We start from the raw sequence: 27,872 nt of genomic DNA, 5'->3' as shown, positions 1-27,872 counted from the left end.
GTCACTGACAATCATAACTGGTTGTTTCTGGATGTATAAACCTTATTTCATTATAGACCCTTGAGTGCATATAATGATATATGATTCAACATGGAATGTCTATGGTCAAATTGATAAAAGTTTCCATAGTAACAATTTAATGGGTGCAACAAGGCAAGGATAACCAATCTGTTTCATTACTGATCTGTAACAGCTGTGCATACAAAGTCGCCTTCCCTCTAAGATGGCAATCCAATATGACAAACGTGACGTTTGTATAAATTCTACTTGCCAAGATTCGACAGATAACTGGCATATTGTACTGTTCTGTGTTAATACATCAGTGAATGCAGCATCTGAGACGTAATTACTGTGTGTCTTTATAACCAAATGCAACAGTAACCTGATAACAATCCAAGTAATCCTGCTGTGAAAGGGGCTGGATACTGAACTTGCACAATTGCCAACGCCTTTGCCATTATGTTCAGAGACAACCTATCGACGATGACACATCCACGACCTGCATCTGAATATTGCTGTTCCAGTCTAACCATGTCTGATTGTTCTACTGATGATGATTCAGGTAAATGAGGAATAATCTCCAAGTCCAATTTCTGTCAGTCTCTCTCCTCTCTCTCTCTCTTGCTCTGTATATGAATACGTAGTATGTATGTATATAATATATATATATATATATATATATATATATATATATATATATATATATATACATACAGGGTATACACATCCATATATATATATATATATATATATATATATATATATATATATATATACATGTATATATATACATGTATATATATATATATATATATATTGGGATGCATGAAACAACAGATTACTTCGTACTTTAAGTAATATACACACATATATATGTGTGTGTGATGAAATAAACCTCTCCTAATCATTTGGTGATTATTGTAACAAAATGATGCCATCAAAATGAACTCTGTGAGTGTCTGAATAATGCATGGATTTACAGCAAGAAAATGGAGATAAAAACCATCCACACTGTAAGTTACATAAAAAAAATTATTGTCAAATTAGTGATTCAACTGATTTATTTCACACTGATATCAAACTTTGTATAAAATATGTTATTTTGTGATTATTTCATTTGCCAAAATGCTTGATAAACAACAATATACACATGCATATATACCGATTCTGTACATTTCTTTACAGCTTTTTTGTGTAACTCCTTACATGAAACAATTAAGGCCAAGTGTTTCTCTGAAATTTCTTGTAGATTATCATCTCAATCTCCTATCATTCTGAAGATAAACCACAAAAAAATTCTCACTAGAGCAGGATCTAAGAAAAAAAGTCCCACATCAGATTTATTATTTGCCAGTCACCAAACCTGATAGCAATGATTAAAAATAGTGACATTTTTGGAGTCCACATAAAGGTCACAAATTGCTTTAATGTAGTCCAATTGTTTAGACTGTTTAGACTTGGTTCAAAGTCTGTGATTTGTGAATGTTTGAGTGGAATGAACGCGATGATTTGTGTTCTGTTTTTATTTGAAACACGTCAGTGGAGTCAACGTCACAACCAGAAAAACAAGAATGAAAAAAGCAAATAAGGTCTGCAACTTAGGTACTGGAGGTCATCTTTAGGAACATGCATATAAACTTCTATAGCAATGGGACAAGCAGATCCTATTTTACATAAGCAAATGTTAACAAAAAATCAGCCAGAGAAGGTTTGACAAAAACAAACGGTGGGAGAGTGGGGAAAAAATAAAAGAGTGGGGAAAAATGTACAAAGGATCTGGTAAAAAAGTAATGCTACCTCATCAATCTTCTAGACCCTATCCCCTCCTGAATATCAAATGTCATCAATCTTCTAGACCCTATCCCCTCCTGAATATCAAATGTTCCACCCCTTGGTATTGACCATGTTTACATAAAGAACAATGGCCAGATGGCTGGAAATGTATTTACAACCTTGGGGATTTTTTTTAATTAATGCTATGGGTGCTCGAAAGTAAACAGCACTTTTAAAGTTAGTTATAGATAGTGAAATGCCTTCCACTGTGGAGGGTGATTATGACATCTGGAATTATTCTTGATCCAAATTTCTCATCCGTTCTTGTGTATCTCACATTGAAAACTTGCAACAATTGGTCCACCATGAAAAAATTTACCTGTTTTGTTTTTAGATCAAATTTTACTACAAATTGATACCAAATATGACAAAATTATGTTCACAGCCTTCGAAACTGTCTCACAACATATCCTGGGTTGTTGTAGGTCATTTAAGGTCACAAACTGAGAAAATTACCAAAATATAAACATTTGGGAATTTTCCAACACTTTGAGTAGAAAATCAGACAAGTAATTTGTTTTTCTTGACCAAAAATGACAAAATTGTCTAAAAAATACAAATTTGTATATTTCAGGACAATTTCCACATATCTACTATTGTCATCCCTAGACATCTGTATAAAGCTGTCTGTCCAGCAGCTTTAAAAAGAAAATATTGTTTACGATTTTTTGACCAACAATGACAAAAACTGCCTCTAAACAGTAATTTTTCCAATTTTTTCATAATTTCAACAAATTAGAAGGGTAACAGCCTTGCAAACATCCGATTCAAATTTGAAAACAATTGGGCTGGCGGTTTCAGAGAAAAGAATTTTTACTTCAAATGAGAAAAATAACAAAAAAATTCTGCAAAAATACAAAATTAAGGATATCTTCACAATATTCATAAAACTGTATAAGGTCCACCTAAGGTACTTGCACACTTATTTTCAAAGCAATCGAAACAGTGGTTCTTGAGTTATTAATTTTTACCATTTTCATATTTTTAAGCTCATTTGCATAATTTGGGCAATGCAAACTTCATTTGAACAAAATCCCATCAGGATGCATCAATACACCAAATACCAAGCTGAAAAGTGCAGCAGTTCATGAGTTTTTGATGTTGACGGACATACTATATGTACACACATACATACATACATACAGACGCCACTGACTTCAGCTTATACAATAACCTCACATTGGTATACCAAATGTGAGCTAAAAATCAGAACTCTGTTGGCTAGCCCAGAATTAGATAAGCACATAATATATGAGGTACAGGATATAGCACCATAAAGGTTCCCAAACATACCGAATATGAAGGATATAGCACTTGTGGTTCCTGCTTTATAGGCATATATGCATATTTGACGTAAAAGGTCATCAAGGTCACGTGATTGGAAACTTTTTTTCCATATTTATCCCTCCTCACCAAAAATCAGAACTCTAGCTCTATTGGCTAGCCCAGAATTAGATATGCACATAATTAAATGAGGTACGGGATGTGGCTCCAAAGTTCCACCATCATACCAAATGTAAATGGTATAGCACTTGTGGTTACTGATTTATAGGCATATATGCATATTTGAGGTTGAAGGTCATGTGACATTCTGTCAAAAACTTTCCTCTCATATTTATCCTTGTTAACCAAAAAAAATCAGATATCGAGCTCTATTGGCTAGCCCAAAATTTCATATGCAGTGGCTGGTCACTGACATTTTGTCAAATCACTCCCATATTTATCCCTGTGTACCAAAAATCAGACCTCTACCTGTATCGGGTATGCCAGAATTAGATACATGTATATGTATACATAATGAAGTAGGGGATAAAGTGAGGGTCAAAGGTCACAGGGTAACCCCAAAATTTGGGTTTGCAATTTGGTCCCTCACTGGTCATTATGTATGGAAAACAGTCTTATTTGACTCCTAAACAGGCCAGAATAAGTAATATACTTAGCTTAGCTGTAAAAATATAGGGCAGGTCAAAGTTCACAGAAAATTTTGTAAAATAATATCATAAAAATCTTCTCAAAATCGACGGGGACAGTGACCTTGAAATTTAGTACATAGAGACCATACCAAATGGTCTTCAAAATGTGTTTACATAATTTTGAGTAGCAGAGCTTTATGCAATTTTTTTTGCATCTATAATTAAAGCCCCTGTAGCTGTAACTCTTGAAATTTGTTTAGCTGAAGAAGGCTTTCTATTTTCTCTGGTTTTCTATAAATTCTACAGATTTAAAGGTTATAGTCTTTTATTACTGAAAAATTGGACAAGTAAATTTAAATTTTAACCGTTATTTTGATTTCCACCATTTTTAGCTACTATAGACTACAGTCTATTGGGATGGGTATCCGTCCGGCGTCAGTCTGTATGTATGTATGTATGTATGTATGTATGTATGTATGTCCGTTTGTGAGGCGTCCGTCCACTCAAATATCTTGAGAACCGCAGTACTTACTGATTTGATATTTGTTGTGTAGATGAAAAATATGATTTTGAGAAATCGTTTTTTTTAATTTTTTGATATTGTTGAAAATAGGCAAATTAATGCCAAAACAGGCGTTTTTGGTAAAAAATCTTCTTCTTCATAACCGCTGGTCAGACAGCTTTGTTATTTGGTATACAGGTCCCTAGGGACGACCCAACTTAGATTTGCTCAAATTGTGATGAAATATGCAACTCTGTATTTTTAAGGGATTTTTTTGTCATTTTTGATCAAAATTTGACTTACTTTGTATGTAATTCTTGTACTGTATAAACCCTATCAATTCACCCAGAAAAAAATAATTGATATGATTTTAAATAATTGAATTAATTAGGAAATCATCAAAGCCAAAATAATTTTAGTGTAAAGTTATCAGACAGTTCAACTTTTTTGACAGTTCATTGTGAAATGCTTACCATCTTGGAGGATTAAAACATGTAAAGGCAACTTTCCTGAATCCCAACTTTGACATATTCTGAACCATCATTTATTGTGCCCTATATGTTATCTGAAAGAAATTGCTCTAAAAAGTTTGTCATGATAGGGTGGTCAAATAAATAGAGATAGAGAAAGTTCTAATTTCCATTTATGGTTGAGTTGGTAAGGATAAAATAAAATTACTTTTTGAGGAAAAAAATAGAGTGGTCAATTAAAATAGTGGTCAAAGTGATAGGGTTTTTATGGTAAAGCTGGGCTGTAAGATTCCTCATGTGCTATTTATAGCAATTATGCAATCGGTGTAAACAGTGCAATGAAAGTGTTACATGATGCTTTTGATGACCTTGAACTTCTTAAGTTTCAAACATTTGTCTCTTCAGTGTGCTTTCTCTGAGTACGTAGTCTCAACTTATTCAACAGAACTTACTTACAATGTTAATTTGAAAGTTATAATGTGCCTGGTTAATAGGATGAAAATACTGATAAAAAGATAACCAGCTTAAGATTCTTTATTACCTGACAGATATGCTGTTTTTTTATGACGAAAATCTTGATTTAAGCAAGTCTTGTTGACTTTAATTGGAATGTAATTAACTCTCGTTTATTAGCTACTATAGATTAATATAGTCCATAGAAGCTATTGGGATGGGTATCTGTCCGGCTTGCACTGTCAGTATGTATGTATGTATGTATGTATGTATGTATGTATGTATGTATGTATGTCCGTTTGTGAGGCGTCCGTCCACTCAAATATCTTGAGAACTGCAGTACTTACTGATTTGATATTTGTTGTGTGGATAAAATATATGATTTTGAGAGACTCTTTTTATTAATTTTTGATATTGTTGAAAATATGCAAATTAGCACCAAAAAAGGCGTTTTTGGTAAAAAATCATCTTCTTCATAACCACTGGTCAGACAGCTTTGTTATTTGATATACAGGTCCCTAGGGATAACCCAACTTAGATTTGTTAAAATTGTGATGAAATATGCAAATCTGTATTTTTACGGAATTTTTTTTTCCATTTTTGGTCAGGCCATCCTGAAATGAGCTATCAAAGATATCCACCTTCTTCATCAATACATGTGTCACAAAAGGTTATTCTCTACATAACACAGCAGAGCTCTGTCAACTGTTGAGTCGCTTGTTTTTTCAAAACCGCTGGTCAGACAACTTTAATATTTGGTTTACAGGTCCCTAGGATGACCTTAGTGAGATAATTTCATACAGTCAGGAAATACTTAATTTTGTATCCATGTCAATAGTAGCTTCAGGGACTTTGGCCCTATGTTTAAAAAGTGGTAATATTACAAAGAAAACAAAGCATATGATGTCCAAGTGGAAAACATTCAGCTCTGCGCATTATATTGGACTGCGCTGTTATTTCTGTGAAGATTCCAATGCATATATGCATGACATACAGTGTTTTTTGTTTTACTTGCATGAGGGCGCCATTTTACGTTTTGGCAAACTTTATTACTTAGCTTGCTCAAAATTGCACATGCAGTCCCAGTGGACAGTTTATTATACTTGAATAAACACCCCTCAATGAGTACATTCCCGTGAACTTGTTTCAGTTTGGAAGTAAAATCACAAAAAATAAGCTGTTAGGCCTTTAATTAGATACGGAAAGATAAAAATTTAATAATTTTTTCTCCGAAATGACAACGTCATTGACCTTGAAACTTTGTATAAAGCATTATTGTAATGTTGTCTAAAATTTGTGAGAACAGAACAGATATATCAAATTTTATGCACTGAATGAGAAAGAATTCAGTATTTCAATCAAAGGTGGTAGCGAGGTCACATTACCCACTGTATTGAAAGTGTCAGTTCCACTAGTACTCAGTTGGGATAAGGCCCCCCCCCCAAAAAAAAAAAAATCCTGGTCACCATGAGTGTCATTTCAGAAACTGCGTGTCATCCCTTTTTTTTTGGGGGGGGGGGTACATACTCATCAGTACAGCTATCCTTGATATCCCTGTTTGCATGACCAAAAATGCTAAAAAGAAAACGGAAGTATTATGCAGCCAGTGATTAAAGACAACAGCTCTTGCATCAATAGTGCCAAACCAGCATTGTTAGGAAAGAGAAAAAGAAAAAAGAAAACCGTGCCTCGCAGTATCACTTTTGCTGAATGTCAAGAACCAGAAACATTTTTTTTGGCTTAATAAGCCCTTCAAGTTTGAAAAGGCTGCGCGCAACGGTTTTGGACATCTGTCTTGGCAAAAAAAAATTATGGAAGAAGAAGAAGATGCAGAAGTAGAAGAAGAGGAAGAAGAAGAGGAAGAAAGTTGAACTCCAGTAAAATAATAGGGGCCAAAGGGCTTGGGCCCCTAATGTGTGAAAAAGTTATTGTTCAGTCTGTGCTATCTGCGGACATATATGTTTAATATGGTGTGAAATAAATGTACATGTAAAATGGCTTCACCTAAAATTTCATCTCAGTAATCTCTGTTGCTTTTCAAAATATCAGTCCTGAATTGGTTTACAATGATGTACTTATATTCGGACGTGCCGCGCGCTCAGTTTCATGTGCCACGATATTGTTCAAGCTTAAATGTTAGACTTCTGAGGTGCGCATACCATGTGACGGCGTACTACGAAAAAAAATTACAGCCGAGGCTCGTACCACAGGCACTTGACCCGTTGCTTCGTGATCGGTACTGACAGCATAGGGGCCTCGATCTCCGATGATGATGATGATGATGATGATGATGTTGATTATGATTATTAAATATTTAAAAATTAAGAAAAATAAAAATATATTTGGACTCAGTAAAGCTGTTGGTGTTATTGTTGTTATTACTATTATTGTTGATAGTATTTGCAGAAAAGAACAATGTATGCGCTGCAAAAATTATACACATGCGCTGACACATGACACATTACACTGTCTGCGTGCGTCTGCATACGAAATTCTGGTAAGTTAAACAATTCCAGTTCACCCATAGCGAGAGAAAGTTCTTTCCGAAGACATGAGAAACTTATGCTTCCATTCGTTCAGTACAGGCTCTGTTATTGGTTCGATTTGAAATAACGCAGGGTCTTTTAAACCTGGAATGTAAGAGATGACAAGATGTGCTGAAAAACCTGCTGATTTGTCGCTTTTCATCGGTATGAGGTAAAAAATGTTTGAGTATGATTGAGAAGGACTAATGTGTTTTGACCCTACGTCGAATTTACCACTTCAATGCTTGCTAGGTGCATTTTTGGCGATGGAAAGAAAATGTGTGAAAATGAAGAGACACCCCTTGTGTATAGGCTGTATTACAGGTGCGCCGCTCGTATCTACTAACACAGAAAGTTGCTACCGGATTGAAACGTGAACACCATGTTTTTACTTTCTGTGTAATCTTTTTATATCGTTAAATCCACATATTATAACTTACATTACAATAAAAATTAAAATTTATAATTATTTGTTTTTGTTAATTCTTATTTTTTCGTTTCCCCTTTTTTTCTAATTTTTATTTTTTATTGTTTTCCCTTAGTTACTGCTTTTCAGTCAGAATTCCCTGTGATTAGACACCTTGCTCAAACTGATTATCTGTTTGCGTAATTAGCTGAGGTGGCAAACGTTTCTATCGATGTGTGTAATTAATGTTCAGCTAAATCAAATATGTTTGATGAGAGGAAAACCAACTAATGCCATAACCAGGGTTTCAAACTTACGGCTTTAAATACGCGTACGATATTACAAAACAAATTGAGTTGGATCTCAATACCCGCCCCTTTCTTCAAACGAAAGTTCTTGCCGGGTACGAAAATCCAATCAGGTGCCATTTTTTATCAACAAGCCCAAGGTTGGGAATTAGGCTACTGACAGAGAGATTGAAAATACAATTTCGGACTGTTGACCACGCAATACTTTATAGTGTATAAACTGTGTGGAAAGTGTAAACGCCTTCTCTTGTAGAGATTTTATCTCTAGGCGTCCCCGCAGGAGTTCTGTTGACTGGGTAGTTTGTAAAAGTGTAGTTTATACTACGTTCCGACGTTCTGTTCTGTAGCCTTTAGCAGAACAGAACGTCGGAACGTAGCATAAACTACACTTTTACAAACTACCCAGTCAACAGAACGCCCGTGGGCGTCCCTCACGTGGCCAAGGCGTGTGAAGGTGGGTTCAAGATCGTCTGAGAAGGAGATAGGAGATAACTTCAGACTTTTCATTAATTATTTTGTTAAAATTTCAATGACAGCAATTCAGTAAGGGATATTCTTTTTCGAGTATATTCTTTTCTCTCTACTGTGAATCAGTACCGATCGATCGCAAAGCGACTGGTCAAATGCCTGTGGCTCGTAGAGGGTTCTCTGCTATAGGGATGGCTCGACTAGAGCTAGGTTTTGGAGTTTGCCAAGAAATGCACGTGTGACTTAAGTTACTCTCAAGTGATAATGAAGGCATAGTATTATTAGAATGATCTTTCACCGGACGTTTTGAGGTTTCAGTTAGTGTAGGCTGCTCCAAATTAATTTAAGCTTGAATATATTATCTTTGATATTATTCGCATTATTATGGTATTCTGTTTCACTTATTGATGTTCATGAAATAAATGTATTTCTGTTGATAACGTTCATAAATAAATGTCTTTTGATAGATGTACTTAAGATGAAGTAAACTACTATAGTATACTCAGCATATTGTATCCACCGATATTTTCTTCTGTATCATAAAAATATTTACTTGATTCCAACTCTTATCCACATGAGAAAAAATAAGCCAGAGCTTTTCCTAGGAATAGTTGATTTACGTGTTCCAGTATTGACCATTTTGTGGTGTCTGACAAATAGTTTATGAAACGTTGAAAGAAATCAAACTAATTGATTATATTTTGCCATTTTCTCATGAGTTACAACTAAACGACATGCATATCTATCATACCACAGTTACGTGTGGTCGCTGGGTATGTAACCACACGTACCTGTGTATCACACGGTGGCCATGGAAGTCTTACTGATTCATTTGGTATCATGCAACGTAAATTGCGCTCTCTTAGAGTTCCTGGAAAGACTGTTTACCACACTACTTTTTCATGGCACCAAAAGCTGCCGAGTAGGAAATTTTGCCCGTGACAAAGCAAAGCTGGCTAGTGTTACTTCAGTTACTTTGATCCGCTTTCACATCTCAATAAGTCATCAGATTAATTACGTAACACTCCCGTTTATATAAGTTGATTGAGAACCCCACATTCTTTCATGTCTTCCTTCACAAAACCAGTGTAATAGTCTTTATCAGTGCCTTGGATGGATAAGAAGCGAGATAGAGTAAGAAGTCTTCTAACATTCTGAAATACAAATATTCAACGGGGGATGTTTTTGATATAGCTGTACTTCACTTTTTTGTCGTAGCAAGTTTCCATCGTGTATTTCCTGTGAAATCTACAATTGGTAAGTCTCGCATCATAAATGTACCACTTTTCAAGCTGTAATTGATTAGTTGGGAAATGAAACGAGCTTGGTCGTTTGCTTCCATCACCTACCTCGACGCACGTTTTTTATAAACGTTCAACTGTAGACTGGCTCCAAGTCTTTGGGCGTATATCAAAACAGGAAAAATAGAAGAAATACAGTGTTCAGCAGACTGTCACGTTTGTGGTAGGCAGTCGCGTAGATCGATCATGCACGGGGTGAACGCGATGGCTGACAAGTTGGCCAGTCATGCCAGTAATTACTGCCGAGAAACGCCGAGCGACCTCGGAGCCAGTCATACGTTGGGCTGTTAATGTTTTGTAAAAGTTTTCAGCGAAAAGATAGATGTTTATAGACATGAATTGATATACTTACTGAAAGTGTGGTATTGTACAAGGCTCGACTGCGTGCGTGCTGGCAAGCAACTGTTGTTTATGCGTCTCTGGTGAATGAATTTCTGTAACTCAAAGACAATAACAAGTTGACTGCAGATATCCCTCGAATTTTATATGGTAAATCATCCCCTACACACAAGTTCATGGATTGTTAGCTGGTTATATCATGAATGCACTTTATATTCTTTTAATAGTGGTTGTTACCGTTAATTTTTAAGTGTCGTGGGAAGGTATACCGCGGTATTGAGTGATGGCATATTTTAAACTTAGAAGCACTCAGTCTAAAATCTTATGTCAACTGAAGAAGTGAAAGTTTGCGCGGCGGTAGCAAAATCACAGGCGCGCTTTGCTTCAGTGTCTGATCGATCCTATTACTAGTAAAAGATCGACCAGACTGTTGGTTTGGCTCTCGTGCATTATACACACAGCTCCGTGTAGAGCACGAGGGCCGAACTATCTCCGCACATGTGGGCAAAATCCATCGAAAATCATGGAATTGATCAAATTCGCCAGTTTTCTAAAACTTCCGCTCTGCGCTAGCCTATAATCCCCAGCCGGAGTAATTTTGCCTTCGGAGATTTCTGGGTCTTCGTCCATACTCCCAAAAATCTCCAACCTCAAAAATAATTCAGCTAGGGATTGCCTTTCTCATGGGGATGATAACAAGGAGGTTGTTTTATGCCAGAGCTAACACGTTAATCCGCGAGTTTTGGAACTGTTCTTACTCGGTCAAACTAGACTTTTTATAACTTATCGTTCTTCTATGTATTGTTCACATCTTTTGAGTAAGTTCACAATCAGTGTATCAATAATGTTCGCATTGCTTATAACAACCGTTGTAGAATTTTGTTTGTATTGACAGAAGATTAAGTATCTCTAACACTTTTGTTTAGAGCAACATTTTGACTTTCGAAAGTAAACAGCCACTTTGCGCTCGAAATTTTATATGAGTGAAAATACTCTAATTAGTGCTGGTATCAATACATATTATCATTATGTGTGGTAGCCTGTTCTGTTGACTTTTTCCTGATTGCTTTTCAAGTTTTCTCTGTCTGATATTTTTCAGTACCATTGTGTACTAGTTTTTCATAGTTTGTGTCCTTTTTTCCTGTACATAATTTGGTGTATGAGCTGGCTCTCGAAATAAATAAATATTATTATTATTATTATTATTGTTGTTGTTAGGCACAGTCACCCGTGTTCTAAAATTCCTCTCTGCGCCTATGCGCCCCACAGACGTGAGTACATGTACACACGGCGTCTATTGGGCCAATAAGCTTGGGCGCAGAGCGGAATTTTAGAACACAAGTGGCCGTGGCCGTACCAAACAAGGACATATCAAGCCTACTTTTACATCTCACGATTTGGTCCATTTAATTTTTGACGGTGAGATTTTGTACAAAGAGTGGTTTTTACGATAGGTTTAGCAATATCACTGATCGATCTAGTAGCCTACTCCCGGCTAGTACTGCACTGTTTTCCTATCATGGAAATTCATTTCCGCCAAACCAGTCGTTCCGAGCAGGAACTGTGATCAAACCTAAATGACAACGTTCGCTCAACAAGTAATAATTCAAGATATCATTCCCTTAAAAAAGTTTCGCAGGGACGGTGAAATAACTGTATACATAAAAGCACATAGAATAGGTGTTGAACTTAGATGTAAAAGTACTTGAGTTAATTTTTAATTTTCTATTTTTATTCAACATTTTTATTGTTTTCCGCGTTAAAATTTAACTTTTGAATACCAAATCAAGCTTCGTATTACCAATGATCCATCAAGATCGAGCTACCGGTATACAGGGAGTCATGTCACAGACACAAAAATCGGCACTATATTTATCACTTCGCTGTGTGAATAGTATTTCGTTTGCGAACCGGAATATTGTTTTCATTAAAAAACCGGGCCACCAGCCAATACCGCACATGTGTAGACAATCATACAATATCATTTGTACAACAGCAGAACGTTGAGAATTTAGTTCCTGAAACTGTCAGTCAAAACATACCACTCCGGCTTAAAGTGATTCATGATTTTGCTCACGTACAAAAGAATGGCAAATCAAGGGCCCAAATCAAGAAGATTATCGACGAGATAGTATAGAGACGATTTCAAAAGAAATTCCATGGCGAGTTTATTAGAGACCTTTCAGAACGAAATACTTAGGCGACTTTAGGCTACAGGGAACAAAGGTAGTATTATCGGCTTCAGATTTTGCGTATTTTCCATAAAACTGGATCGATCAAACGGGTAGCTTTGTAAATCATGGATGCATGAGATTACGTTTCTCTTTACCAGAGCAGCAGCCATTATGGCTGTTGCTCAGACGACGATGACTTCTACGCGAGCTACGCAAACACTGACACTATGCAATTGGTGATGGTGTCACGATGGCGTTACAGTATTGACCAATTGTCCACTAACCATGTATGTAGCACATTCACACGCTGGCTAGAAATCACAGAAGGAATTTGTCGGAATATTTTATCAATTTACAAGTATGAATATTTGTATGCCTTTGTCAGTATACTAAGGGACCGTTCAGTAATTATGGTCGGGGGTCAGCAAAATACGGGGGGTGTCATCACTTATTGGAAGATTTTTCACATAGCAAAAAGGGGTCAATTGATTTTCAAAAAGATCCACATTTCAAAAGCCTTGTGTTTACAAAAATATTCTTGGAAATAAATTTGGTTCTCCGCATGTTTGCATACTCTGAAGTTAGTAAACCATGGTCAGCACACATTTATCTCTGTGTTATAGCTCCATAAAGGCTGGTCTTAATTAATATAGGCTTCGCTTTTACTAGCAGAGTTAGAATGATAGATTCCATGCCTGATACAGAAAATATTGAATTTCACATATTATGCCTAATAAGTTTTTGTGTGTGGTCATTTTAAGTGTTTTCATAAAGATTCAAAATTATTAGACAAAAGATAATTTCCTGTTGTTACTTTGTCAACAGAGATAAGTGAATATTCAAATGAGAAAAATTTCTAATCCTTTCACCACTTTATGCAAATTACTAGTGTTTCAAAAGTTTATTGCAGTTATTTGATACATCGGTTGAAATCCAGGGTACAGCTATTCATTTTGGAATGCACCTTTATTCTGATATTGTCAGGTCTATTCTATAAAATGCTTTGAAAGATAAAATAAATCATGAATTAAGGATTTCTGTTTTACGGCAATTCTTGCACCCTTGTCCGTCCCTTATCACATTGCATCGCGAATGTTAGAAATTGAAAAAGAGTAGGCCTAGTTCTAGAAACATCCAATATTGAGGTGAGTACCCGGAATCATTTTATGTAGGCTACAACAAATACTTATGTTGATACGTTATGATAAGGCTGGCACATCATCGTAAAGAACAACAATAATTTATCCAGTGCAGGCCAGGGCAAGCTGAATTCAAGATATTTTCAGGCCTAGGGGGGGCCTAAGGATGAGAAACTGTAGCAGAAGCACAACAAATGAATATGCTTCTTATAAACACTTCGTACATGTAACAACGGCAAAAAAGTTAGTTTAGATATTAATCAAATCAGGACATTAATGTAATTAAATGTTATGAATTCAGATGTTATGAAAAAGAAATGACCGAAGGGTGCGAAGGGTGTTATGAAATAAGATACCCAATTAGCGCGCCCACATTGAATGATATTACAAAAATGGTAAGTCCATTCATGAGGGCACGCCTAAAATTAAAGAAAAATTAAGAAAACACATACAAGTAACTGTCCGTGCATTATTATTTTTTAATCCATAAGGGCTTATCTGTACCAATGTATTATTTTGTCTGCCATCCTTGGCTGGATTTTTTTCCAGGGCAACCTCTCAGAATCTCGATTTTCTCCCGATATCAAACGGTCTACTGGTACATGGTCAACGGTCTTTTTTTCTCTGCAGCTCTGATGTCCTCCTAGCTGCAATAATTGTAGCCCTGGTGGGGCTGGGCCGCGGCCGTGAGGCTTGGGCTTCTGTCGTGGCTCCCGCTGTGCCCCAACCAGGTCGGGGCGGCCGCTACTAATGATTGAAGCACTGTCCTCCCACATGTAGCTCCTCTCAGGACGGCAATACGATAGCCCGTGTATAATCCAGCCAATCATCACATCGGATTTTAATCTGATTGATGACATATCGGTGTCTCACCTCGCCCACAGTGGAGATTGTATACAGCTGCAGCCTTGTGTTATTTCTATCTGACTTCAGTTTGTTTCGGGGTATTATTAAAGTTTTCAAGCGACTGAGTTTGATCCTGCTTAGGCACAATCGGACGAATAGAAGTGCGCCACATTTATATCGACACTGCTTCATGTGTGCTTCATTGTGCTAAGTTGTCACTTGCCAGAGCAGGGATATTGATGCATCATGCAGTTGTACGCCTGTCAGATTATACTGGAAGTAAATCGTCGCATATATTATTGCAACGTAAAATTATCGCACCCCGGATACACGACCTTAATTTTGCAATTCGAGAGAAGAAAGTAGGTAAGAAAACTACAACTAAAATCTTTGAAACTATCAGTTATTGTGAATTTTAAAGTGTTTCGTAATGCTTTCACTTGATTGCCGTTATTACCATAATATTGTCCTTCAACGAAGCGAAGCCATTGCTGTTAGCTTAGTCATCGATAGCAGCTTACGGAATCTCAAGCGCTGTTTTCTTTTAGCGACTGAGTTCAACGCCAGTCGTCAGATTGTGGATGTCGTGTCGACCTGTCTATGACGAATATCCCCCTAGCCCTGCGTACGATGCCGTATGTTCCCGGCGTTGTACGGCAAGTGGCGTACGATGCCGTATGTTCCCGGAGGCCGTACAACACCATGAACACACGTACAGCATTGTTTTCTGGGAGACCGTTTACACAACGCTGGGAACACACAGCTATAAGCAGCGCGTATGCACGAGCTATGCACATCTGCCCATGCAATTCACGTAGGCCTATTTAAACTTAGCCTAGATTGCTTTTCCCTTCGCTTGCCTCCGTACCTCCGTCTTCACTACACTGTAGTGAAGACGGAAAAGCAATCTAGGCTAATTTAAACTGCATGTGAAACATTCACCGTAGACATGCATGTCACAGCTGGTGAATGCCAGAATCACTCATAATTCGAACTGTTGATGACATTTTCACGGCTAGACAATCCCAAAATTATTAAGATCTTTCTTTTTACCTCCATGTTAAGATGGAAGACTCCCGGGGAAGACTTATATGGATAAGGGAGTCGTCATTATTGAAGGTCTGGGGTGGGAAGAATTCCTCAGAAACTCCGAAATTTCGAGTAACCCCCCTGCCAACCATGATGAATATGAGTAACCCCTCTCTAATGCAGATCGAAACCTTTTACTGAAACCCCCCTTAGAAAAGATAAATACCAATGTTTGTAAAATTTACAAAATATATGTACAGCGATAATAGATTAAGACCTTTCAAATCCTGGTGTACCCTGCTAGATTATCATGAGTTTCCATCTCATGACTGTTGAAAAAGGTGAAACCAACAAAATGAAATTCAAAGTGACAATAAAATACAGATACAAATGCTCATGCTAGCATCCAACCCTGCTTTTTGACCTTATGAGTGAAGCTGCACACAAACACGTCTGGAAGAGGGGCGCAATAGAATCCAAAAAAAAAGATTCTGAGATTTTTTTCAAACGACCCCTTACAAACACACCATGTTTAATGTTCAAATCTCCTCTTATGACTTGTATAATCCCCGGCCGCCCTCAAAGGGATTGGATAGAAATTACAGGTGGGTTATTGTAATTCTTTTGTGCAAGTATTCTTGAAGGGTCATGAAATTTCATGCATGACTAAGTGGGCGGGGTCACCATATTTTATGCAGCTCTTAGAAGACAAAATGTAGCTGATATAGCGCACGCTTCATCCTAAAATATCTAATCATAACACATGGGAGTGTATTGGGCAAACCATTAACATTTGCCCATATAAAACAAGCTGTATCTTTACATATATGTTTGATTATTCATGTAAATTTACTTTGCTTGCAGTGGCAGGTACCAGTGCTTGTGTGTACAGAAATTTGATATTTGGATTTAATTATTGTTCACTATACATGGTACTAGTCTATGAGAAAACTACAAATTAATTTTTCATTATAAAACTAGCAATATCTATATATTTATAGATGTGTGATAACCGATATAAATGTACTTGATTGGAATGGGATGGTTACAGCTCATATGTGTACAAAAAATTTGATTTTGGAATTTTACCAAAAATGTTCATCCACTGTACATGGGAATCTGTGACAAAACTGTGAATAATTTTTTTCCAATGAAAAACTTGGTATTCTTGTGCATATATATACATTTGATAATGTCTATATATAGGTGTTGCATACTTAGTAATGGACATTATTGTAATTGATTAGCCAAGGGTGGTTACAAGTGGATGTGAGTGCAAGAAATTTGATTTTGGAATTTCATTGAAATGTAGATTCAATTCACTATACATCGTAGTCTGAGTATGAGGAAACTGAATAATTTTTTTACAATATAAAACAGGGTACATCTGTGTATTTATGTACTCTTGATTAGTGATTTTGTTACATGAAAGAAAACAAACAAAAGGTGAACTCAGCAATTTCTGTGTAAAACAAAATTTATTACAAAAAATAAAATTATCGCTAAGTCAGGGATAGAATACAAACATTAAAAATGTACAGGCTACTTATCTCAGCTGGAATGGCAAAGCTCCAGTTTCAGAGTTGTAACAGTCAGTTGGATGAATGAATAGTCCTTTGGCTTGCAGGCTTGAAGTTGCACAAAGTTCACAGTATAAATCAAGTGTGGCAGTGAAGGTCTTGAAAAGTCTTGAAATAAATACTACTGGAGTTTCCAAAGACTTGAATTAACACGCAAGAGACACAATCCCAAAAGTCTGACAGAAAGCTGTGCCGGTGCCCTATTTATACTCATGTCGTTATATAAGAGCATATCAACAATCTAGCACTTTTATTGACGTGCTAATTACTGCTCTAAAATTATCTCTATTACACAATTAATTAAATTTCCAGAACATTCCAAACATGACTAATTGGCAGATCGTCCATGTAGCCGACACGAACACGAAGTGTCTGTTACCGGCTACCAAAAACTATGAAAAATAGTAAAGAATGAGCTACAAAATAACTATCAGTTTTAAGTTGCAGGTAGAATAAGTCTGTGCCTTTGTAAAAAATACAAAAAAAATTGTAGGAAGTGAAGAAGCAGCTGAATGTTAGTTGAGGAGACCTTGACCGCATATCATTTGCATCTCATTGTCGGCTACATGGACTGTGTGCCGACTAATTGAATTCAGGTTTGTGGGGTCATGAAGGACAGTGACCTTGGGAATGTTCCAGACTAATTAAACTCAGGTCATGATGAGTGTGGGGGAAAATGACCTACATATTAATATTGATGTACTTGATTAGACTAGGGTGGTTACATATGGATGTGTATCCAGTTGAAATTTCACTGAAATGTAGATTCACTATACATTGTAGTCTATGAGGAAACTATTTCTTTCCAATACAAAAGTAGGTAAATCTGTGTATTTATGTACTCTTGATTATTGATTTTCATGTATTTGATTAGACTAGGGAGGCTACAATTGGATATGTGTGCAAGACATTTGATTTTGAAATTTCACCACAATGTTGATTCACTACACATGGTCACGGTCACTCTATACATGTTGGTCTATGAGGAAACTATGAATAATTTCATTATTGATATTGATGTACTTGATTAGACTAGGGAAATTAAAAGTTGATGTGTGTGCAAGAAATTTGATTTTGGAATTTCACAGAAATGATTCACTATATATGGTAATCTATGAGAAAACTATGAATAATTTTTTTTACGATTCTAAACTTAAGTCTTTGCATTTATGGGTGTTTGACAATTGATACAAATGTACTTGATTCAAATAGTGTGTTTGAAAGTTCAGATGCAGACAACAATTATGATATTGGAATTTTACGTAAAAGTATTATAATAATAATTTCACTTTTCATGGTAGTCTACAGGTTACTGTTAAATATTTTCTCTGACAAAACTTGCTATATCTCTGATATGTAAGTAATAGGAATTGTTCATTGCCCTTTAGTGAACTCAATTTACAAGAAGTTAAAAAAAGTTTAAAAAGTTTAAGTAAAAAGTTGCACATCTACATGTTAAATTCCTTTCATTTTTCTAGAAAATCCTGAGGAAATATTCAACATGTCCAACTGTCAACAGGAAGGGAGTGAATGCATAAACTCTTCTCGATTTGAAAATAAATGCGGTCTTGCAGAAGACTTAAGGTTCCTTGCCAGTATGCCTGAACTTTGTGACATCACATTTCTTGTTGGAGAAAACAAAGAACCTGTCTGTGCTGTAAAATCTATTCTTGCAGCTCGCAGTAGGTAGGTGAAGTCTTAATATGACAGTCTGCAGATTGTATGTTTTACACAATAGAACCCAAGAAATGAATTTGCAGAATTGTGGAATTTGACATTGTTTCAGTATCTTGAGTTAACTTTTGTAACTGGAGTAGGTTAGCGCACCTTCAGCAATGTTATTAATTATAGTTACTGTTTTCATACAAAATATTCATACTTTGAAATATTTATTCGACAGGATTTTTCACAAGATGCTTTGTATGCCTTCTTCATCATCATCACCGAAGAAGAGATCAACCACAGCCGATCTCAAACTGAGCATGCGCATGTTCAGCAAGCGAAGTGACTCATTACCAAATTTGCATTTCACCACAAATAATAATCCACGGACCATAATCATAAAGGAGTTTGATTCTGATGTGTTTCGACAGCTTATTGAGTACATTCACACAGGATGCGTAACATTACAGGCAAGAACACTGATAGGTAAGATAACATCATTATGAGTCCATTGCAGTTCAGAATCAGAGCTATAAGAGCTCAATTAGCTGTAACTTTTGTGTGTATTTTCCATACTTTTGCTCTGTTTGTACAACAGAGTTTCTTGTTCTACTCCAGAACTCATATCGATATGGTGCACGTGTTTAACAATTAAGACCTTGTATGAGTTTAATGGGTGATGGTCGTCAGGGGGTGCTCAAAGGTCACTAGGGACCCCTACGACCGATATAAACACTGTATCAAAGCTACATTGGTGATTGATAAAAGTTAAAACATGTTTGTCTTAATGTACATCGTAAAATTTAAATGTTGCAGCTATTTTGACATGATGCATCTTTATATAGTGCATGAAATACATTGTTTGTAAACAAGAAAGTTGCGCATGCGCAGTTCCAACTACCACTTCCTTTTACTAATAAAGCAGCATATTGTTATCCCTACATAGTTCCCGCCTTTGTTGTTGTAGACATTGAATGTTTACATAATTGTATAGGTTTTTGTGCTCTTTTACAATTGTGCACTGTCAGTCTATTTGCTTAGAGATAGTTGTTAAAAAACCTGTGACAACTTGTGATACTGAAAGTAGACCCAAACAATGCAGGAGGGCAGTAAAGTAGAGGTTTAGGGCAAGGTATTGCATGTAAAAGTAGCATGGGAGATACTGAGCATTTTGACAGCCCCCTAGAATTGATTAAGTGACCAGCTCAATACAGGATGATCACCATTATGACACACAAATGCTGACAGTTGTCATTATGTATAGTTTATTGGGGCTTTAAATTACAGGTTGCAAATGTCCAATTGGATAGATATGTCTGTTTTTGAGCAGATACCCTGCACCGTCAGAAACTATACTTCGAGTAGAAAATTAAGCTTTTAATTTCACCAGGACTGCATCATTAAACTGATAAAAATTTTTTGTATTGTTTCACAGAAAGTATCAGAAATTCAGTGCCATATTGCCAAGAACAAATAATTATCCATTTATGATTTTCAATTTTTTCTTTAAGCACCACTCAGCGGATTTCAATGTTGACTTCAACTCTTTCATCATTAAGTCATGCAGACATGTGTGTTTTTAATTTTCAATGTTTATTACATCAAATTCTGCATATATTTATTTTAAGGAAAATTGTCAGTTTTGGTGACACTAAAATTGTCCTATCAACTATACTGCCTGATTCACTTTTGACCAGTCTTTCTATTTCCAATGATGTTTTCTTTCAAATTTGTTGAAAACATGGAATACTTCATTGTAAGAGATATTTTTTTTAGTTTCTGTCTGAATCCCTTCCTTTTCATATTACTTTTCTTATTTCAGTGAAATTTGATTTACATATTCCTCTGAATTCAGATTCTCAAATTACTATGAAATTACTGATGTATCAGTTTTAGAATGTTTGTCTTTTTCATCCAAAACAAACCCACCTAGTTCCTAATTTTCTTGGAAGTTGGTATAATGATAATAATAATACTTTATTAGCCAATTCCAAGAAAAATTCGGAAAGGAATGTGCCTTGGCAATGCATAAAAACCTACGCACAAAAAAAAATGACAGTATAAAAACATTGAATAAAAAACAAACCAATAACACTAAACAGAAGATAAATTAGATTTTGACATGAGAGTTTTGAACTGGTCTAGGATAAAAACTATTTTTAAAATGAAGGATTCTATGTATCTTAATATGCCTTGTGGAGTAGAACATTACAATGACTGTTCCTTGGAGTGTTGTCTTGTATTTCTTTGTGAATTATGGCAAAACAACCTAAAGTGTAACAAAGACCTCATCAATTAATTTGATATCATTACTGGGCTGCCCAGCAGACCTTTGCTTTGTGTTAGAAATTGATTGGTTTGGTATTAAAAGGAAGTTATTACCTTACACAAATCATGTCACATACACTTATATTTGATATGACAGAATGGCAGTGTAGAGTTGCTGATGTTAACTTTAACTAATCTGAAATTAAAACATATGAAAATGATGACAATTCTTGCTTGATAATGTAACCAAAAATATTGAATAAACAAAATGTTAGTATGAAATGTGACTTTGTTGAAGAGTAATTCACATATATCAGTGTTGTGCAAAATTGATGACAAGTTTATTATGCAAACTGTATTACCCACAATGGCCATGACGACAGAGATGAATTAAATGAATAAAGACCCATTGGAAAACTCTCAAATATTCTGTCAATATCATTCCTTAAAAACTGACAATTTAAAATTGTGTAAAATTGGTATTAAGATGTCATTCTGTTGTTGTGACAAAGTAAAGTGGTCTGAATGGCTTTAACAGATGGAAGTATGGTCATAATTTAGAAATGTGCTGCCTGCAAGTTGGCCATGCCAGTTGGACTGTAACACTCACCCCTGGAACAGAATCCGAACTAATTTCGGAATTCCTGAAGTCCGAAAAATAATACCACTCTTACTTGAATCTATACAATGCCATGAGTGTATGTTGGTAGGAGGTGTACAAATATGACCCTAGATTTAAATTTGTAATCCTAGAATTTGTGCCACACCATTCCAAAAGTATGTGATCAGCATGAAATTCAGCTGAATTATCTGGGGATCACATTAATCTGTCAAAAATTCAGCTGAATTTTTCAGCTGATTTTCCACGGTTGAAAAATTCTGGTGAAAAATTTCTTTATTAACAGAATAATCAGCTGGATTTGTAGATATTATCACAAAAATCAGCTGCATATCAAAAATTTAGCTGAATTTTTAGAAATTGTTGGAAAATTCCATTCAGCTGAAAATTTCAGCAAATTTTTAAAAATTCAGCTAAAGCTTTACTAAACAATATATTGGTCTGAAAATTCAGCTGAATTTTTACTGAACAAGTACCTGTTCATCCAAAAATTCAGCTGAATTTTTTAGTCCCCACGGACACCGTCCGGGGGGACTTATAGGTTTGGTCATGTCCGTGCGTGTGTGCGTGCGTCCGTGCGTGCGTGCGTGTGTGCGTGCGTGCGTCCGTCCGTCCGTTCACGCAGATATCTCAAAGATGCCTGAAGCGATTTCATTCAAACTTGGTACAAGGATTACTTCATATGTCATACAGATGCACGTCGATTTGTTTTGTGATACGATCCAATATGGCTGCCAGGCGGCCATTTTATTACGATTTTTTCATGTACAGAGCCATAATTCAGGCATGTTTCAACTGATTTTATTCAAAGTTGGTACAAGGACATTGACCAGTGTCATAGATATGCACGTCGATTCTTTTTGTGATACGATCCAATATGGCCGCCGTGCGGCCATTTTGTTAAGATTTTTCATGTACAGAGCCATAACTCAGGTATATCTCACCAATTTCATTCAAAATTGGTACAAGGACATTGACCTATGTCATACATATGCACATCAATTTGTTTTGTGATACGATCCAATATGGCTGCCAGGCGGCCATTTTATTACGATTTTTTCATGTACAGAGCCATAACTCAGGCATGTTTCTACAGATTTTATTCAAAGTTGGTACAAGGATATTGACCAATGTCATAGCTAAGCACATCAATTTGTTTTGTGATACGATCCAATATGGCCGCCAGGCAGCCATTTTGTTACGATTGTTTCATGTACAGAGCCATAACTCAGGCATATCTCAACCAATTTCATTCAAAATTGGTACAAGGACATTGACCTATGTCATACATATGCACGTCAATTTGTTTTGTGATACGATCCAATATGGCCGCCATGCGGCCATTTTGTTACGAATTTTTCATGTACAGAGCCATAACTCAGGCATATCTCAACCAATTTCATTCAAAATTGGTACAAGGACATTGACCTATGTCATACATATGCACATTGATTTGTTTTGTGATACGATCCAATATGGCCGCCAGCAGGCGGCCATTTTATTACGATTTTTTCATGTACAGAGTCATAACTCAGGCATGTTTCTACAGATTTTATTCAAAGTTGGTACAAGGACATTGACCAATGTCATAGCTATACACATCAATTTGTTTTGTGATACGATCCAATATGGCCGCCATGCGGCCATTTTGTTACGATTTTTTCATGTACAGAGCCATAACTCAGGCATATCTCAACCAATTTTATTCAAACTTGGTACAAGGACATTGACCTATGTCGTACATATGCACATTGATTTGTTTTGTGATTCGATCCAATATGGCCACCATGTGGCCATTTTATTACGATTTTTTCATCTCCTGAACTACAACTCAGACATGTATCAAGCGAATTTATTCAAAAGTATTTTTATCACAGACCTAATGAAGAGGACTCTATCCTCTCTGAGGACCTGTAATCAAAGCACCCATTAACAAGTGGGGACTGTGTCATCAACGATGACTTGTTTACTGAACAACCTGTTCATCCCAAAATTCAGCTGAATTTTTTAGTGAATATGAATTTTAAAATGCATTTTTTGGGATATGAAATATCTTATGTAGAAAGTTATGGTACAATTATATTCAGTATTATAGTAACATTAATATCTGGTAAGAAATTTTGAAAGTAAAAGGAAATTCTGAAATTTGGTTGGATTTTCCAAAATTAGTTCGGATTGCGTTTCAGGCAAAACTCAGGTTATCTAAATGTGGTAGTAATATTTGTGAACGTTTGGAGAGCCACTTGTTTTGGTTCGTACAGTTTCTTTTTATTACAATTTCAGGTTTGATGAATGCTGCTGATTACTATGGACTAGAAGACCTGCGTCGAGCCTGTGTTGGCTTTTTGCATTGTTGTATTAACATAGACAATGTTTGTGCGTTGCTCAGCTCAGCTGAAAAATATATCCAGTACAAAGCAACAAAGTCACTTGTTCAAAAGGTAAGTTACAAAGAAAATAAATAAATCAATGCAAGTAAATAATAATAATAATAATAATAATAATAATAATGATAATAATAATAACTTTATTGGGTAACAACACACTTCAGGAAGTGTGGTAGAGCAAGTTACAAAATCAAATGTTACTATAATAATGGGAAAAAAAAACATGTCACAAGCTCCTGTGTTTGTTATGAAAGTTTAATTTGAAAATACAGTGATCATGCATGAAAGAACTCACTGCTTTTCAGTATCTCTTTGTTGCAACCTAAACATTGTACAACCTTCGGTAGTGATAAACTTATTTCTCATGTATTTTTGATGGAATTGCATTGTAGTTATTATACAGTCTGCGAGATACTAATCTTGGTTAAGACAAAATTTATAGTTGAGTATAGTTGCATGTAAACTTCTGCAACAATTTGTACCCTTTTACAACCTAAATGTCAAGGCATGATAAACTTGTTCCTATTGGTAATAAGTAACATTCAACAAAAGAATGTAAATAGTAGGCAACAAATAAACATTTAGTGAATAATTACACATTTGCATTAAATAGATAACTAATTAACTGTAGTAATAATAGATTTCCTACAGAACGTGTGGATTTTAATGTACCTTCGTTACAAACACATTGCAGATATTAGAATATGTGGATGAGAATGGTGACCAAGTATTGAATCTGCCTGCATTTGCCACTTTACCAGAACATGTGGTTCGGTTAGTGCTGTCCAGGGAGGAGCTCCGTGCTGATGAGCTGTCAAAATTTCGTGCAGCAATATCATGGGCGATGAGACATTGTCAGAAGACTCCAATGGTATCCCTGAAACAAGCAATGATGCCATTTCTCGAACTTATTTCCTTTCAATATATTCCAGCACTCTCCCTTATGCGTGAAGTACGTTCTTGTGGAGCTGTACCAGATCACAAGATAATGGCGGCTCTTGCATTCCAAGCAGACCCAGCTAGCGTTGATCCTCAAGTGTTTTCATCACCGTCACGAGTTAGCTCGATTTTGAACAACATGTACCAACGAGAAAGGATGTCATCCAATGAATCAGATGTTGTCAGCAACATTTGCAGTGTAGAGACTCTGAGCTCAATGGGATCAGATCAAACAGATGGCACTGCAAGTCTTGATAGCATCTCAGATGGCATCATTAAATGAAAATTTGTTCTTTTGATAATTATATATCTTTACCTAGAATCCATAAGTTCACATTAATTTTAAATTACATGGTCTTTATAGATTTCTAATGTACGTATGATACATTGTCAATGCTGTAACTTCAATTATCAATGTAAATGATTTGATACCCAAATTACATACTAGAACATTGTTTCAAAACTCCTTAAATGTTCATGCTCTCATCCATGGAGGAGGACCTTGTTCATTAAGTGAACAAGGTCAAAACCAAATAAAAGGCCCTCCATGTTAATGGTTATCTGAGTATATACTCCAGTCTTTTCTGGTGACTTTTAGTGTACACCCGTGAACTCTCTGTCCTCTCCTGCAACCTACGTGTGTGCTGATGATGATGCATGCTAGGAAACATATTGTGTCAAGTGCAGCTTTAATCTGTGTTTAAGTGCACTGCACTCAGTACTCTACTCCAGAGTGGAAAGATTTGACTAAGAAATACTTAGAGGATATCACCTTATTTTCGCTTGTTCCTTTGTCGTATCAGCATGAGTGTCATTTGTACTGCGTCAGATACGAGACGAAGTCGAGTGTCTGACACAGCACAAATGACACGAATGCTGATATGACGCAAGAAACAGGTGATATTGGCTGAGTCCAGACCTCAGCGTAAAATGTTGTCAGTGCCGAGTCCAGGGTTGCCGCTGAAAGTTTGCCGATCTCCTCGGTGGCGTATCCAAATTTGTTGCTTGCATAGTCGCTGAACACAGAAATTGCATTCCTTGTTGCCATTTTTGTTCATTTGCTGTTTACTTGCATCAAAATATCGTCTAACTGTGCCGGTACAGCTCTGCATAATGTTTCGCAGCGATAGTAGCAAGTACAAGCGAACGACATTTTGTTATGCGCAGAAAGGATGCGCAGTAAGTAAAATGACGTCATCCATGTAATATCAAATGCAGATGGCATCATCAAGTTTGCAGAGGGCATCATCACGTTCTTTTACATGTCACGTGAGTCGTGTTTAACCAATGGCAGTGCACGCTGAATGAGTGAGGTATAATAATGGGTATTATATCATACCAGTATATTAATTGATGGCGCAAACACAGTGATCTTATTGGTTGAGACGCAAAAAGAACTGTTTTATATTGGCGATATACCACGGCTGGCATACACGCAAGCTCTCAGCTTTTGCAAATGTCCATTTCTGATATTCCACTCCAGAATTTCAATATACCTACTGTTATGATATCAAATAGCAATAAATCACACCCAGGAACGATATATACCACTAGATTTTGACCGTGCAGTTCACTTTATATATGCACTTGCTATCATTCATGCATATATGTTGTGAACTGGTCAAAATCTCGTTGTATACCGTCACTTGGTGTGTTTTATTGCGTAAATAACCGATTTATCATATACCTGTGCCCAGAATTTCACTAATACTTACGAAAAACCTATAATTTTGAGGCTTTACTTTCTTAAGCCTCGCACATCATAAATATCGAAATATTTGTGTGAACAGGTTTTATTTATAAACTATACCAAGAAGTCAACATCCTTGCAAGCCCTCCATATCTCAATGAACCCAAGGAAGAAAGACATCAGCATTCAAAAATTGTCTTAACAGAGGGGGGGGGGGAAGACACAACTTTTTAAGGTGCAATATGGTAGTACAATTGTAACTGCCGTGTGTCCTTTGCTTTAAATCTCTCCTGATTTCGATCACGCTCAATCGTCGTACGGCACAGAGATAGGTCGCCATTTTGTTTGTTTACACTGAGTTGCCATGTCAACATGTGTCGCGCATGCTGGCATGTTCGGATGGAGACTGTGCCATGCGGACAGTAGAATGTTTGCTGGAGCTTGTCTAAAAGAATACAAGAACTTTAACAGAAAAACCATGGCAAAACATTACAAGACTTAACATATTATTTCCGTATTTAGCAACCCGAAATATCCATGTTCCTCAAAGCCCTTCAAATTTTAATGTTGGCGACATCACTTTGCAGGCGGAGAGCGCAGCCATTTTGTTTGTACATATATCAAATTGCAAATGTAGTTCGGGAATACTACAAAACCGATGCTGTTTATTGTGTAAATATATCTCGACATTTACAGTGAAATATCGCGGCTGATATTTTACAGCACACATCACTAGGATAAGGCAATATGGGCATGGGTATATGATAATGCATCATATTTGATGACGCATACATGTACTTCATACGTTGATCTCACAGTGCTGTAACAGTGTGCAAAAACGTTTAGTACTATTATGCTACTCAGTAGCTTATTTGCATATTTAATGAATTTCATAAGAAGGGTGGTACCATGTAGGGAAATACTGCATTAAATTGTTCAAAATAACTTATACCTAGTATATATATTCTTATTGTCAGGTTTACTTTCACCATCTTATTAAATAAAACTAACTTTTATGTGA

General features: G+C 36.2%; 1 protein-coding gene across 4 annotated transcripts; it reads left to right on the top strand.

The window, feature by feature from the left end:
• Positions 1-157: 157 nt before the first annotated feature.
• LOC139139729 (serine-enriched protein-like) lies at positions 158-27,872 on the top strand. Of its 4 annotated transcripts, none has more exons than XM_070708588.1 (5): positions 158-562; positions 18,765-18,972; positions 19,187-19,434; positions 24,119-24,276; positions 24,917-27,872. In XM_070708588.1, exons 1-5 carry the CDS (start codon positions 460-462, stop codon positions 25,442-25,444), a joined length of 1,245 nt encoding a protein of 414 aa, XP_070564689.1. In that variant the 5' UTR covers positions 158-459; the 3' UTR covers positions 25,445-27,872. The 4 variants fall into 4 exon arrangements, with proteins under 4 accessions (XP_070564689.1, XP_070564690.1, XP_070564688.1 ...); XM_070708589.1 differs by lacking the exon at positions 158-562 and adding an exon at positions 8,241-10,135; XM_070708587.1 differs by lacking the exon at positions 158-562 and adding an exon at positions 14,660-15,043.

The sequence above is a fragment of the Ptychodera flava genome, chromosome 9 (genome assembly GCF_041260155.1).
Source record: "Ptychodera flava strain L36383 chromosome 9, AS_Pfla_20210202, whole genome shotgun sequence".
NCBI lineage: Eukaryota > Metazoa > Hemichordata > Enteropneusta > Ptychoderidae > Ptychodera > Ptychodera flava.
The sequence above is the reverse complement of the archived record's forward strand: the minus strand, read 5'-3'. Positions and strand labels throughout refer to the sequence as shown.